Here is a 16,527-nt window from a genome sequence, read left to right on the forward strand (position 1 = left end):
ATTAACCATCATAATAAGTTTGAAATATTAATGTTTTTTCAATACTGTTAATTTAGTGCATCATTTAAGCTGTGAGCTCAAAACTGTAACTATATTAAATAAATAATTAGCTTTTTCCTACTTTTTTGTGTTAATTTTTGTTTTTAAACAAAGCATATAATTTAACAATATAAATAACGTACGATTTTTCTCCATAATGAATACCATACCATTCAATATATTTGAAATTTTTATGAAATTTTTGTGACTGCATTAAATACGCTGTGAGTCACTGTTTATTAACAATGAACAATATTTTCCAAATCAAATTACTTAATTCAATTCAAGTGTTCAAGGCGCTTGAAATCAATTTCAATAAAGGTGGAAATCATATTATAAAATCTATTTATCTTTATTAAACAAATGGATCTGTTTGTTATTAATCGATAAACTTGTTTTATGGGACGCGAGGAGTGTTCTACAGACCTCACTCTTTTAGAAATTTCATATTAAAAATAGAAAAAAATAGTAAAAATTTGATACCAATTTTTCTTTAAATATGAATTATTGATTATAAATCACAAAAATATAAACTAAGACTCACGCACCGATAAATTTATATAGGACCACAGTTAGTATAGAAAAAAATAAATCAAGATCATTAAGAAAAATTAGTTTGACATGGAATATCTCACGTTTAGAACTTAAAAGTCTTTATTTAATTAAAACACAATATAATGATTTATTAGAAACTACAATAATAAAAAATTCTCTTGTCAATACATATGTATATAAATAATAATTATTTAAAAATGATTAAAGCAACGTAATTTACCAATTACATTGTATAATTTACTCGTCAGTTAAATGAGGAAAATCTTAGCTTTCAAAACGTATTTTCGTATACATTAAATGTATATAAAAATACATACTATGTATGTATGTATGCATGTAACTATAGCTTTTATAATTTGACAAAATCGCTTAACTAAATACTTACATTAATTTTTGGTTTTTAATTATGTATGTATGTATCTATGTTCTAAATAATATATGTTTGTATGTATTGTTTTAATGGGTAATGAATGAGAGGAGCAATCTAGTATACAATATCAAGATATTTCTAGTTTTTTCGTTTTTCTCTTTTACATATTAAATGATAGTGGTTTAATATTAGCTACGGATGACATACGTCTTACACGTCCCATCATTTTACGTTCAATATCTTCTAAAGATTTGCCCTGGGTCTCAGGTACATATAGAATAACAAAGAACATGCCTATGAAGCATATAACGCCAAACAACCAGAAAGCTCCGTGACCGCCAATAGATTCTTAAAAGAGAATAATAAAAAAATAAATTACATCCATAGATTACACATCGCTTACTTGATACAAGACAATTAACTAACTACCTAACTCAATGTTTAAAACAATTGAGTTGTATTCTCTAACTATTCTCTAACTAAATACTTTAATGTAAAACAATTATATGGAATAGTTTTAAAGAATACTAAAATGAGTTGTTACGACGGTCTTGTATTAAATGAGCTAGCTTCTTGTATATATTTGTGTGTAATACGCACCTACCATATCTTGGAAGGTTTTGGTAACAATAAATGTACATGACCAATTAAATGCAGTAGCTACGGAGGCGGCTGAACCTCTAATTTTGGCGGGCAAAATTTCACCCATCATTAGCCAAGGTATGGGACCGAATCCCAAAGAAAAACCCAATATATAAACGACAAAGCTTGCTAAAGGTAGCCAGCCAACGTTTGAAACATCCATGCCACTTGCTTTGCAATAGAAAAAGCCGCCCAATACAAAAAGTGTAACAATCATAGCTGCATCCGAAATGTATAAAAGGATCTGAAATGTAATTGCCAAACGTTTCATCAGAGAGTGAATTTTATAATATTTTTTTTTTTAAAAAAAACTTACCTTTCTGCCTAAACGATCTATTAAAACGATACCAATAAAGGTTGCTATAAAGTTCACCACACCCACAATAATGGTGCAAATATTTCCATCAATTGTTGAGCCGGCGTCTTTAAATATTTGTACTGTATAGAAGATTACTGCGTTAATGCCACTAAATTGTTGAAAAAACATTAAACCAAGAGATATGGAAAGTGGTTTCAGATTGTTGCGTTTAAGCAGCTCCATAAACTGATTTTTCGTCGCTTGGCGATCTGCGTCTGCCTGAGAACGCATCAAACCCTTTAGTTCTGGCTCCACGTCCGCTTCTTTGCCGCGTAACCAAGACAATGCCTTGCGAGCTCTTTCTTCTCTATTTCGGGAGACATACCAGCGTGGCGTTTCCGGAATGAGGAACATTAATACCAAAAATGGTACTGGCAACGCACCACCTAAGAACGCCAACTTCGACCAATCCATGAAAGTGCCCGCTACGAAACACACCAAAATACCAATGTTGCCGAAGGCTGTCGGTAACAGACCCAATGTGCCACGAACTTCCGGTTGTATAGTCTCACCAAGGTAAACTGGCAATGACAAAGATGCAATACCAACACAAAATCCAGCCAAAGCACGTCCAGCCAAAACCATGCCAACATTTACAGCACAAGCAATGAGTAGCCATGATATTATAAACGGTACTGCGGTAGCAAGTATGGTGTTCCTACGACCCAGGTATTCAATGAAAGGACCACCCGATATGCCACCAGCTAAACCAGCCAAAGGCATAAGACCACCAACCCAAGAAGCCTACATACATGAAACATACATACACATTAGATTCTGTGCAAATACGAATGCATTTGCTCGAAAATAATTAAAATCTTACATCTTGTGTTGTTACTTCAAAAGACGTTATGTTACGATCCGTCATGGAAACTAGGGCGGGCGACGTATATGCTGAGGCAAACCCCACCACCAAAGAACCCAAAGAGACACTGAATGCAGCTAGTACCTGAAATAATATAAAATAGATTCAAATATTAATGATACGGGGCGCGTTTTTGTGATCAATTGTGTTCATGTTGGCTGAACATAATAAAAATATAACCTGTGTATAGGTACATTTGGCGGCTGGAACATCATCAGGCAAATGAAAAGACACATGAGTGTCTGCTCTCATTAAAATCTTCATGCTGATCTTCGAATAAAACCTGCTAACTAAACGAAGGAAACCAACTAACTTTACGCTGTATTGTTATCTACTGAGATCTAGTTTATGTATCTTATTACGTTATGAAACGCCGTTAAAATGAATGTGAGTTCGGTCATTCATTAAAAATGCTTAAAATCTCATTTATGTCACTTAAAACAAACAAAAACCAACAAATAGTGTGTGTTGAAAACTCTATCTGTTCCGTTGCAAATAAGAACGTTCGAAAGTTAGGTAGGAACTAAAATGTAACACTATATTTCAAAATCAAATCGGATTTTAGATGCCTTTACAAATTTCAAAACAAATTCGTTTTAGCAACGAAAGTCGTATCAAAGGTGAACTACTTGAGCTTAGTTCTAGGAGAGAGAGAATATTTTACAAACTTACGAGTGTTTTCAAATGAATCTGTATATGTGTGTGTGTTTGTGATGATCTGTATTAATCAATTTATAGTATTGATGAGGATTATAATTAATCAGAAATCAGTACGAGGAGTGCTTAGTATTTAGTCTAGTTTTAATTGTTAAATATTCATAATTATCATGGTAATTTGTTAAGTTTTCTTTGTTTTTCATCTAAAATCACGCTGTTTTCATATGGCGTTTAAAAAATGTAAAAAATTGATAAGATTTTTGTTGCTATTGTTGTTGTTTTTGTAAAGCACTGTTGAGATTGCAGTGATTGATGTCGCTGCATGAGCAGCGGATGATGTGTAAAATATGTAAAACTTAGTAAACATTTAATTATTTGCTGATCTTGTTATAGCCCTGTCTCGCAAAGTGATTTTTTTTTTTTGATTTTGGTTCGGTTAAAAGCGGAAAATGCACATTCTGTGTTACAACTGTGTACGTAGAGTATATTGAAAGAAGAACAACCGTTGTTGTATTTGTCTCGCCTTTATTCTAAAGTAGCTGCTTTATTTTTATTGTGTTGCCTGCAAATCGATAGATAGTGTAAGTTAAAAGTTCAAGTTGCCACTGAATTCTCTCGTGGAAACGGCATAGTCGTAACATAATTTTGTACCTCTTTAAACCTTTGAATTGAATTGAATCGAAATGAATAATAATTCATCACTTGCGATGATGATGATGTTTATTACATTTTATGACTTTGTATGACAGAAGCTATAAATTGTTGAAGAATTCATTTTGTAATTGAATTAGTTTGAGGATTTTATTATATCTATCTAGAATTAGGTGTGTATTATTATTAAGAAGAGTGAGTGAGTGAGTGTAGGTTTGTTCGAATTACTACTACCTACATATTTAGATGTATAAATAATAATAACAAAACTACAAACGAATGCTATTATTTTGTGACTTAAAAATAGAATTAAATTCGTATAATTATGTATCTATGTATTTTAAACATACCTGAGTCCATATATAGATGGGATTCGTGGTAGGTCTGTAAACTTCCAATTTTGGTTTACCATCTTCTGTGATTTGTCTCACAAAAGGTACGGCACTGCGCAAATTTTCACCCTTTTTATGACCCATTTCGTCCATTTCGTAAAAACGTATGCTAAAGTAAAATTATAATTATATTAGATTAGATGCGCTGCTATTAGTTGTGAAATATTGTTTGTTACAAACCTTTTTCTGGAATCGGTACTGATGGAGCGTTGCTGTTGAAAGTGCTGCCTTGAAGAAACGTAATCGTCTTCGCTTTCACTTTCAAAATCTTTTAAATCAATAACCAATGGCTTTGTTATGTCTTTGGGACGGTGTATTAAACGTTTTTGTTCAACGTCATCATTCTCTTCGTCACTATCCTCACTTGAACCTTGCAGCACTTTTTCCAATTTGAAACTAACACGAGGATCTAAGCTTTGGTGTTTACGACCCTGAAATTCGCGACGATTTTTACGAAACTCTTCTTCAGACGAAGATTCTTTTAGCAGATCTTTCAAATAACGTGTTCCCTTTAGATCTAATGATACGTGCTTTTTGGCTTGAAATTGGCGGCGATTGTCATTGGCCAAAATAGTCCTAAGATCCTTAAGTATACCCTTGTGGTCTACACTCACAGCTTTTTGCTGTTGAAAACCCGACCGTTTTTCTTCAAAACTATCATCATCGCTGCTTTCGTTACCACCACGCCGTTTCTCAAATGATACGCGCGAGCCTTTGAGTGATTGCTTACTGCGTTGCAATTCTTCGTTGGGTATTGAAACAACACTGCGTGTGTGATGATCCCGATGCGAGTGTTGCGATGTTGGTGGAGGCGGTAATGGTAGGGGGGCTGGTTCTTGCGATTTTGTTGTCTTAGAGCTCACTGGTAATGGAGGCTCATTAATATCATCTGCATCAATAATGGGACCAAACTGCAAAGGTATTTCTGTTTCAAAGCGCCTCTGTTGCTTTTGCTGCTGCTGCTGATGTGGTTGCTGATGTCCAGCTGTTGGTCTGTTACGTGGAGAAAATAAAAATGGATCCTCCGGTAATATTGTATCCAGACTGGTAGCTGTATTTGAGGTTGATAATGTCGTTCCCTCGTCCAAATCAACCCTCTGATAAGGTTGATCCTCCTGAAAAAAAGAAAGAAATCCAATGTGATTAGCTTACCACTGCATAATTTTTATTATCCGCTTAATAAGGATTTGTTACAAATGTTTCAAGCTTTACTGACAGTCTATAAATATTTCAATTCTCTCGTCGTACACATATTTTATAACTGAAAACAATGGATTATTGTAATTAACCGATAACAGATCAATCGCTTCTCGAATTATTAAATAATTTATTTCTTATAAAAAAAAAAAAAAAATGTTTAATCTCGTCTTGTCTTTTCCTTGATTGCGTTTGGTTTCAAAGTGAATCAGATCTGTAATATACGTACATTAGGGTGATCCAATAAAATGTCTACAGAAACATATTTTGTATTATTTCGCTAACAAGCTTTAATTTGTAATAGCTTTTTGGATACTTTTAAATCATCCTGATGAAATTACTCATAACCGTATGAGTAATATGAGATATAATTAATATTACTTATACTATAAGTACAAAGAACGCTACACTTTTTTATACCCACCACCAAAAATATGGCGGATTTTGTCAATTCGTTTGCAACATAACGAAATATTAGTTTTACCTTGTTAGAAAGACCGGCACCGGAACAGGTTCTAGTTATGCGATTGCACTTAAATTTAGCAATTATTAGTTTTAGCTACTAATTAAAAATCATTCTGGGACAAGAAGGACTAATATTTTAAAAATGCTTTATATCCACCAGTGTTCTCATACAAACAAAAAATATGTTGGTTAATTTCTTGTTTGGTTTGTATCATACAATCTTCGACGAAGTATTTAATGTATTCATATCTTGTAAATCCATGGACCGATTTTGTTGATTTGGGAACTATATGAAAGATATGTTCTTCTTAAATTGTACATTCGCAATAGAATATTTTAATATAAAATTGCATTCTTAATGCAAATGAAATTTTCTGTTACATTTTTTACCAAATTCCCTTTTTACCACAATAAAATGTGAATTGTTAAAAAAAAATAATAAAAGCTATTCTACAATTTGAAGGTCGGTAAAACAATGGATTTCATGGCATGATATTGCACACACAGTTCAAAAGTGACACAACTCAAAATTTAAAATTTTCAGAAATCGAAAATAAATATGTATGTACCAATTGAAACATAATGAAAGACATTAGTGTTTTTTTTTAGCCACAGTTAACAACAACATAATACACTGATATCTTTTGTATAGATAAACAAGTGTATTGTGCATAATTTAAGCGTAAAATTCATTTTTCGGGTTTATATAACCCGACAAATTGATTTTGAGTTGTGTCACTTTTGAACGGGTGTGCGATATATATTTTATTAATTTTTCATATAATTTTTCATTGTTAACCAGAAATTGTCTGGTTCTTCAACCTCAAAGAGTACATCGTTTTTTAGATATTTTAATTTTAAACTATGAACTTAATTATTATAAAAATGCTTTTATGTATGCCATTTTAACCCAGATATGCCGATTGCTTGAGCTTGATCATTTTAAAATTACTTTTATATTATTTTGGAAGCAAATGAGAAATAAACAAGTAAGAGAGCTATATTTTATATACCCTTCACCAAAATATACTTTAAAATACAAATTTTAAATATTTTTAGGTAAACAAAATTTAATTTTTTTTACAGTTGTTTTTTCGAAATTGTTTTTTAATTTTTTTTTTAAATTTTAATTTTTTTTTTTTAAATTTAATAATTTTTTTTTTTAATTTTATAAAAGTTTTTTTTTTAGTTTTAAAAGTTATTTTTTTAATATTTTGTGAAAAAAAATTCGGGTTAAAAAATATTTTTTCCGATTTTGACCCATTGTAGGTCCAACTTACTATGGTCTTATATACGTCGTTGCACAGGTCTTTGAAATATCGATCATTAGATATCCATATTGTCTATATTAATGATTTAGTAATCCAGATATGGGTCAAAAATCGGTCAAAATCGAGGTTGTCCTGGTTTTTTCCTTATATCTCAGCCATTTGTGGACCGATTTTCTCGATTTTAAATAGCAACCGAGCGGAAGAATTTCGGAGATATTGATGTGTCATTCGTGTATGTAAGTTATTTGAGGGCTTCAGAAAGTTGATTTCAACACACAGACGGACATGGCTATATCGACTCCGCTATCTATAACGATTCAGAATATATGTATATACTTTGTGGTGTCGCAAATGAAAAATGTAGAAATTACAAACGGAATGACAAACTTATATATACCCTTGCCACTCATGGTGAAGGGTATAAAAACAGTGCAATTAGAGTTTTTTTTTTTTAAATTTATTGAAAAAAGTGGTTTTTTAAGTCGTCCAATATAGAGGACATTGGGGTCACAATAACAAAACTAAAACGCAATAATGAAACATTCATGCATATAACAATCAAGCTACTCTTCATAAATATAAATTCAAAAAAAATATTGTATTTATTCACTTGTAAATGTACAAAATTTTACTTTCCGTACAAACGCGATATGTCCATAATGAATGAATCCAATAACTCAAAAATAGTAGCAAAAAATAATGCGATCACACAATCTCCCATGAGGTATTGGTGAGTACTAAGTATGTGAACAAAAAAATGGTATTTTGATAAACGTGACGTATCCTGTAAACGATAACTACATAGACTACATGTAATACAGTCGGCATATCTGGGTTAAGCATATCTGATCTAATAATATGTACTTCACGGCGAATTCATATAAGGTGGATTCCATCAAATAGCTAATTACTTTTTCGCGTCTGACTATATTTATTAATTACATAAATAAATTAAACAAATTAAGTCATAATTTTTAATATCTGTTTTTTTATATTTGGTAAACCAATTTATGTTTATGTTGATTCAAATGTTTTTTTTTTAATTTAAAAAAATTAAAAGATAAATGTGACTATCCAATTTTGTCCATATTTTATCTCAATGTTAAATGGTTTCATTACAAATTACTGTTAGACTACCTCACAGCTATTCTTTTACACAAAATTTTGACAGATCATATTACTTGTGTGGCAATGTAAACCGGCCTTTAACTACCGGTTCGGTAGTTATTTGTTGTAGTTATTTGTTGTGAATATTAATTAATTTATATGTAATTTTCAGAAGTCTTTCTTTTCGTTCTCTGACGAAAGATAATATTTGTCCAGACGATTTATACGATATGCGATCACTACCCAAAATATATTTTTTTTATTGTACAAAATAATAAATGTAAAAATAAACATCTTGTCAAATAAATAACGTATCGAAGTTTTTCGATATTAATAACGTAAAATTTTTCATAATACTCTGGGAAAGCTGACTGTTTTATAAATCCATAATTTATCGGAATTATAATTAAGTATTAAACTACATAGATGAACAGTAGTTAAGCTTATCTGCTCAAAATAATTATGTACTATATTCAAAAATACTTAACTAAATATTTTTGTTTAGTAATATAAATACATAGTCATCATGTTACACCCGTTACAATGGAATAATTACTCAATCTTGATTTTTTTTCGCTAAAATGTTATATATAATGTGTCTGTGCAAGTAATTTTTAATTTTTGAAATAAATTAAACTCACATCTTATTAAATCGGACATGCAGATCACGAATGTGATAAAAAAAACTAATTATTTGATATTTAATATGTAGTCAGTTTTTAAAATAGGGATTATTAAATAACCCAATAAATAAAGGCATAAATTTGTTATTTAACCCATTTCGCTCCGAGATAAAATTTTTATTTCCGATTTTTCGTTTGCCAAGAAAAGACTGTTCCAAATTTCGAACAGTTAAGTTTACACATATGTGAAATCCCGCATTTGCATGCAAATCATGGTTTTTATGTTTTATGAAACAGTTGGCAATAATTCCTCATGACTATTATTTTAATTTTATTTATTTACTATTTTTAAAAAATTTATTTAAAAAGTGATATTTTTAGACACTTTTTAAATTAATTTTTAATTTAATTGCAGAAATTTACCACTAGCAACGAGGGGGATGATCACTTCGGGATATAGTTTCTTATTAGCTGAAAGATGAGACTTAACACTCATACCAAAATTTTTCAGAAAATCCACCCTTTTCACATATACAGGCCTGTCACAGAATTCCATTCCAATCGAAAGTGGAATTAATTCCGTAAAACGAACATTTCTTTCGGAATGAAACCACTTTAAGTTTTCAAATTGGAATTGATATTTATTAGTTTTTCTTAAAATTGTAATCAATTTCTGTACCAAAAACTTGACTTTTGTTTTAATTTAAAAAAACGCTGTCAAATTAAAATCTGAAATACAGAATTATTAAATGTTTTTTGAATTTACAAATTACACGGAATCTAAAGAACCAAACACGAAATCGATCGGAATAAAAACTACGGAATTGAAACCATTCCAAACGAAATGTGTGACAGGCCTGATAAACATTTTTTTGAAAAATTAGATTTTTACTGTTCGAAAAATCGAACAGCGGAGCGAAATGGGTTAAAACATATCTGTGGTTATATGGAAGAGTAGCTTAAGTCGACATAAGGCCGAATTGATAACCAAAAAGCTCTAAAGTAGAAAATGTGTGAAATCTACTCTATTTACCAATACTGTTTAAAAAACTTATACCTTTGATGTCTAATAAATTTATTACCAATATGTAAAGAGTTATAGATTTTTTGTAAGAAACGATAAAAATTACACAAAATTAGGAATATTTCAAAACTAATTTTTTCGACTTATTATTGAAGTGAAGGCACATTCTTTACTTGTACAAGATTTCACGAATTAAACAATTCTTTTTTTTTTTTTGTTCTATTGGAACATCAACTTTTTGATTTGACATTTTTTGAGTACAAACTCTCGATATGTATGTTTGTACTTGATGAGCTTAATACATTTGTTACAATATTAACATTAAGCTTAGAATTGATTAATCTTACTTACCCTTGATAATCTGTCCTTAATTTTTCCCATGGCATTGCTTAGAGGCTGGTGATGCCCGCTACCACGATTGTCACGTCCACTCATATCTCTGGGTTAGATTTGCTAGCTTTTAATGAGATGCTATTCGATTTGAGCTTTACTTCACTTGGTCGTAAATTTATTTAGTACAGTAGTTTACACACAAGTAACAACCACTGAATTGGTGGGATAGGAAAATCTCATTTGAAAAAAAATGAAAGGTTGTTGTCTGTGCTACGGAAAGAAAACAAAAATGAAAAGAGAACTTATTTATTCAAGAGAATTTCCAATAATCCATATTTAAAAGATTAATCTCTTCTTTTTTTTATTATTTATTTGACACTGCCGCACACATGAATATAATTTGGATTGTCTTCAGACTGCTGTTACACTTTATTGATTTAATTAATGTTTGTACTTTATAAAAGTTTATTGTTTAACGTTTTTTGCTTACATGTGCATATTATTATTGTTATTATTTTTATTATGTCTACAAATAGTTTTAACATAAAGTTTTAGTTATATTTATTGTATTTAAAATGTCTTGTAATTTGTTGTCGTTCAATTAGTTAAAATTGTAGCTGAATAATGAATTTCTGTTATTATTGCATTTACTAATCTAAAATGTATTTGTTTGCTTCAACAGTTTTAATATTTAGTATTTTTTTTTTTTTGTTTTCTTAGCTTGTTTTTATTTATTTATTTTTTTGGCACTTTTGATAAACGTACGAAAAATCACATGAAAATTGTATACATTCTCTTTTAAACACAACATATCTATTTTTATTACAAACAAAAATATTCACGGTCTAATCTCACGATTTGTACACGATCTGAAATTTTCATCACAATCACGTTTACGTTTTTCATTTGCAATTTTCTTTTTGAGAAAATTTATTTGTATTTAAGAGTGACATTACGCCCTTGGCAAAATTTTAAAGCAAATTTATTTTTACGACACTTTTTTTTGTATTTAATTTTTGTTACGTAAATAAAAAGAAAATTATATGCATTTATTTTTTATTAATCCATCCACTTGACGTTTGATCATTTATAATAAATTAAAAGTAAATATTTTATTGGTTTTGTATTGCATTGCATTGTATTGTATTGTACGAGCTGAGCTGAGTAGAGTAGAGCAGGCTTTCAAAGTCAATTAAATCAAATCCAAAATGATTTTAAATTTCAAATCAGTTTTAGCCAAGTTATTACGATTGGATTGTTTTCCATTTCACCAGCCTTGGAATTTAATTTATAATTTATAAGCCATGCATCAAATCAAATCAATTCAATTCAAATCAAATTTAAACTAAAGTAAACAATATTTTTATTTATATTTGAGTATAATTGTACTTATAGATACAATAATGTATGGGTGGGTAGTTTATTTTTAATAATAACTATATATTTGTATGCATTAATACACAAACACACTCACACACACGGAACAAAAATTATTTTGAGTTATTCACGTTTTATTCGAATTTATTGTCAGCCGACTTGTTTCACTATATACTATAAACTATATACTACATACATATATGTATGTATTTTCTTGCAAATCTCCAAAACTTAGTCTTAATTTTAAATTAATTTTAAACAAATTAAAACACATTCGAATGTGCACACAACGTTTTTCTTTTAAACGTACCTACATTTGAAAGAGAAATACATAGTAAAAAAACGCATATTAATTAAAATCACAATTTCTCACTTTGGAATTTATTTTTTTATGTCTAATATTTCACTAAATTCATTTTTAAATTCTATTTTTCGTATTTCGAAAACTTTTCATTTTGTATAATGAATATTTTTTTTATTTTTTATTTTGAATTAATTTTCTCATTTGGTGCCCATTTGAATTTTTTACCTTTAGTTTATTGATTATATCCACAGTGGAACTAAAGCATGAGATGTAAATGTCAGTTGTTTATATAGTAAGCCGTTGGCTGGCACCGCGTCCCCCATAACATTTTACCACGATTTCTTGTTGCACTCTTTCACATTCAGCAGTTTTGTGTGTCTAAAACTAAAAAAAAAAATTCTCTCATTTCAATTTTGCAAAAATACCAACAAATGCATTCAAATTCAGGGTTGCCAATTAAGAATTTTACGTTTTCTCATAATGGACCTTTTCGATTATCGGTGTTATCCATTAACTAAATACTGAATGCTGAATATACTACATGCAACGTTTCGAGTTTTAGCTCAAAAAAGATTTAAAATTAAAAATAGTTTGCTTCTTTATTTATTTTAGCTATATAAATTAACATGATACTTAACAAATCATAAAATCTCAAGCATTTCTCAAATCTCAACATTTACATATGGACATTAATACGTACATTTTAACGAAATTTTTAACAAATTAATTTTTTTTTTCTCAACTCTCATAAGCCCCGTAATCTATCAAAATTATGTGTGGAAGGGGATCCGAATGGGATCATATGTATGTAAGGTTGCATTTTAATGTAAACAAATTATAAAACACTAACGGCTATTTCAATATCTACATATTCTATGTCTATTAAAAAAATATTTATTTTTTACATAAATACATAAGTAAAGCCCCCACTATTCAATTATCCACACTATATTAAGTTTTAGTACACACTTTTTTAAATTTTCCATTTCTATTTTTTGACATTTGGTAAGACCAATTGTTGTTTTAGATACGGATCGTGTAAAAGTAACAATTAGACTTTCGACACATTTGTTAATTTTTTTTCTTAAAAAAATATATTTCGTAGACTATTTTTAATATGTATCTAATTTTAGATTGTTTTTGTTGGGATGTTATATCTAGGCTATAAAAAAATCAAAATTATATAGATTTATTTACATATAGGAAAAACAGATTTGAAAATCATATAAAATAATTTCACTTAAAGGTACGATTGGCAACTCTAATGAATGAATGCATTTACGTGTTGAGTAAGGAGCACACACATCAGCAGAGAACATTATAAACGATCAATGTTATCAGTTAAGCGATTTTAAGGTTAAAACAACTTAAATACTTACGGTAGATTTTTGCAAGATTTAATATGAAAAAGTTTTAACGTAATTTTACTTTCAAGAGTTGGTTTAAAAGGTTGCAAACATATGTATTTGTTGTTGTTTTTTTCCAGAGGCCATGTTTCAGTGTTTTAAGCAATTACATATTTAATGTATTCTACAGTTTCCTTATTGTTAAACATTTAACAAAATAATATATATGTAGATATATTTGTAATGCATTTCAGCGTGTTTCGGTACAAAAAGTTAACACCACTGCAAAAGATCGACTTGTTAAGTGAAAAAAATATTACATATAATGCAACAAACTAGGAGAGTAAGAGAAAAAAAGTAAACTGTCAAATAAAAATGAATGAATTTATAGCAGAACACGGCTAAAATGTACACGCTGCAAATATTTAATTTTGAAACATTTGTACAATATAAATTTATTCAAAGTAGCTATTGACCATTGTTAGCTATGACCTTTTACCATTTTTCTGGCAACATATGGATTCCGAGCCTAATGAAGCAAGACAACATCAGATACTCTGTTCCAAAGAGAGGTGTATCCCAGAGAAAGAATTCTGCTTCGATCGAACAGAATGCACCCAGCGCACATGGCTTAAACTAATTCGGGTACGCTGAATTCAGTGGTGCTAACCGTTTTTTTAGGTTAGCTCGGATTTTCGAGATATACCGTTATTTCAAAAATGGAGGAAGTTACATAACATATATATTAGGGCGGGTCGATTTGTAGGGACGCAAACAAATCGCCCAAGTGACAAAGAAAATCATATTCTAGGGATCAAAATAAGAAACTTTGCAAAATGAACCACACCTCTAAAATGAATTCTGATGGTTCCTTATTTTGACCCAAAGGTCCAATTTAAAAAATTTGTAGAATTTGACTAAGCATATTTTTCCAAATTTGTTTATTATGACACGAATACTCCGCTACTTAAGCACGCTAAAACTATTCGTGTTAATCATTTCGCTCATTGCGAGCTAAAGTTATGTTGGTTAAAGTTTAAACTAAATCTTAAAAATACAGCTATGCTGATTCTCATAGACGTATGATTAATATTATTTATTACCTACATCACATTTATATTTATCATGTAAAGTGCCAAAAATGGTGATTTTATCGAAATTTTTATATGGGGACCCCTAAACCCGGGAGTTCCATGGAGTGTGTCACTAGCATGGGTGGGTGGGCCTTCCAAAGTCATACATTAAGACTCGATTGGGGCACTTTATATGGTTCAAAGTGGCATTTTTCAAAATTTGACCTTTGGGTCAAAATAAGGAACATCAGAATTAATTTTAGAGGTATGGTTCCTTGGGCAAAGTTTCTTATTTTGATCCCTAGAGTACGATTTTCATTGTCACTTGGGCACCGCCCTAATATACATATTTGCGTAACTCAAAAACCGTTTAATTCATTTTCCAATTTTTCATGCCGTTTTAAAAAACAAAAATTTTAAAATTTTGCTAAAAAAAAAATATTTTTTTTTTTCAAAATAAATTTATATTTTGAAGCGAAAATTAAAAACGGAACTAATTTTGAGGTACATGTAGAAATATGCGAAAATTTGTGAATCTTTAGAGGCGTTATGTTTTCTTTTAATTTCTTACGCTAAACCAAATATTTTTCCTTTATAATTCATCATATTCAAATAAAAACAATCTTTGGATTCAGGGTTGTCATAGAATCCAATCATTGTCGGAATTGATTTGGAAAACCATAACAAATATACATTTGACTTTTGAAATCCAATCTAATTTTTTGTTTAATCGATAAAGAATTTAATTCTAGATCGAAAATAAAACCGATAACTTTCCATTTCACGAGACCAATGTACTTTTTATGTCGTTTTCAAAACCGATTCCGACAACGATTGGAATCGAATAAATATAATTTAATATCGTACGTAACATACCGTACGTGACAGATTTTTCTCTTATAGTAAAACTATATATATTTTGTAAATATATGCATACAAAAACTAAATATTCTAACCAAATATATATAACTAAATATATGTATATTCGGTTTCAATAAACTATTTGATAATAGCAAAAAAACAATCAGAGTCAAATTCATTTCATACTACATACATGCTGATTGGGAGCTTAGTTTTTGACACAATCTTAGCCTAAAACATACCAATTAAATTAAAAAATTAAATAAGTCAGTTTAACTTTTTCAGCCACGCTTTTTAGTGTATAAGTTTAAAATCAAAACAATTGCATTTTTACTTTAATCAAGGTTAGTTTAATATAAAATGTAAGAAAATAAAAATAATCAAAACCACCCCATTCCAAGGTTTTTTGTGGAGTGAAGTGGTTAGTTTACTAACCACCGTGGCGGTTGGCATTAAAAATAATTATGATAAAAATTTTTGTTTCGTATACATTTTTTTGGAAACGAATATTTTTGAATAAATTTTCTGACCAAACAACCGAAATATAAGAGTAACACTGAATTCGATAAATTCTGTGCTTTTTTTATTGAAGTCTCTTAAAATAACTGATTTTTACAATATTTTCAAATTAATATATTTATCTAACCAGAGCACCCTGACGGCAAAGTTTTGCAAAAAATCATAAACGATGACCTCAAAAAATATAATTGTTTAGCTAAATTACAATAGATGGCAATAAACTATGTTTTAAAGACTATAGAAAATGTGGTTAGTAAACTGACCACCCAACCGCAAAGAGTTGAACTATTATTTTTGCCCTTAAAATGTTGTAATAAGAAGCTCTAAATACTTTCACACAGTAACATTTTAGTATTTTCTCCTATTCAAATCATATTGAAAAAAGTTTAAAGGTTTTTGTTTTTTCAGTCGTGGTTGTCATTCTCGTGGAATCGCCCATTTGATAATTACAGTTTCTATTATGTTTTTATCTTTTCTTGCTAATTTCAAATTATTAGT

The 16,527-nt window shown here is 29.6% G+C and overlaps 2 protein-coding genes across 4 annotated transcripts in view; one reads left to right on the plus strand and one right to left on the minus strand.

Annotated features, from left to right (window-relative positions):
- Roc2 (Regulator of cullins 2) overlaps window positions 1-16,527 on the plus strand; it is a 39,959-nt gene that overhangs the window by 7,114 nt on the left and 16,318 nt on the right. The window lies entirely within an intron of this gene.
- Window positions 651-12,589, minus strand: Tret1-1 (Trehalose transporter 1-1). Of its 3 annotated transcripts, none has more exons than XM_065514273.1 (8): window positions 12,456-12,589; window positions 10,568-10,819; window positions 4,710-5,644; window positions 4,488-4,638; window positions 2,788-2,913; window positions 1,923-2,708; window positions 1,569-1,850; window positions 651-1,312 (listed from the first exon to the last, which is right to left on the minus strand). In XM_065514273.1, the coding sequence occupies exons 2-8, from the start codon at window positions 10,649-10,651 to the stop codon at window positions 1,259-1,261; spliced, it is 2,418 nt and encodes an 805-aa protein (XP_065370345.1). In that variant the 5' UTR covers window positions 10,652-10,819; window positions 12,456-12,589; the 3' UTR covers window positions 651-1,258. The 3 variants fall into 3 exon arrangements, with proteins under 3 accessions (XP_065370345.1, XP_065370344.1, XP_065370346.1); XM_065514272.1 differs by having other exon boundaries at window positions 1,565-1,850; window positions 12,456-12,585; XM_065514274.1 differs by lacking the exons at window positions 4,488-4,638; window positions 4,710-5,644; window positions 10,568-10,819; window positions 12,456-12,589 and adding an exon at window positions 3,010-3,328 and having other exon boundaries at window positions 1,565-1,850.

Source organism: Calliphora vicina, chromosome 5 (assembly GCF_958450345.1).
Source record: "Calliphora vicina chromosome 5, idCalVici1.1, whole genome shotgun sequence".
In the NCBI taxonomy this organism is placed as follows: Eukaryota; Metazoa; Arthropoda; class Insecta; order Diptera; family Calliphoridae; genus Calliphora; species Calliphora vicina.

Coding starts and splice junctions, on each gene's coding strand:
- Tret1-1 (XM_065514272.1), bottom strand. CDS start 10,651: ATGAGTGGACGTGACAATCGTGGTAGCGGGCATCACCAGCCTCTAAGC. Junction 5,645..10,567: donor TTAAGGACAGATTATCAAGG/GTAAGTAAGATT, acceptor TCTTTTTTTCAG/GAGGATCAACCTTATCAGAG. Junction 4,639..4,709: donor AGTACCGATTCCAGAAAAAG/GTTTGTAACAAA, acceptor ATTTTACTTTAG/CATACGTTTTTACGAAATGG.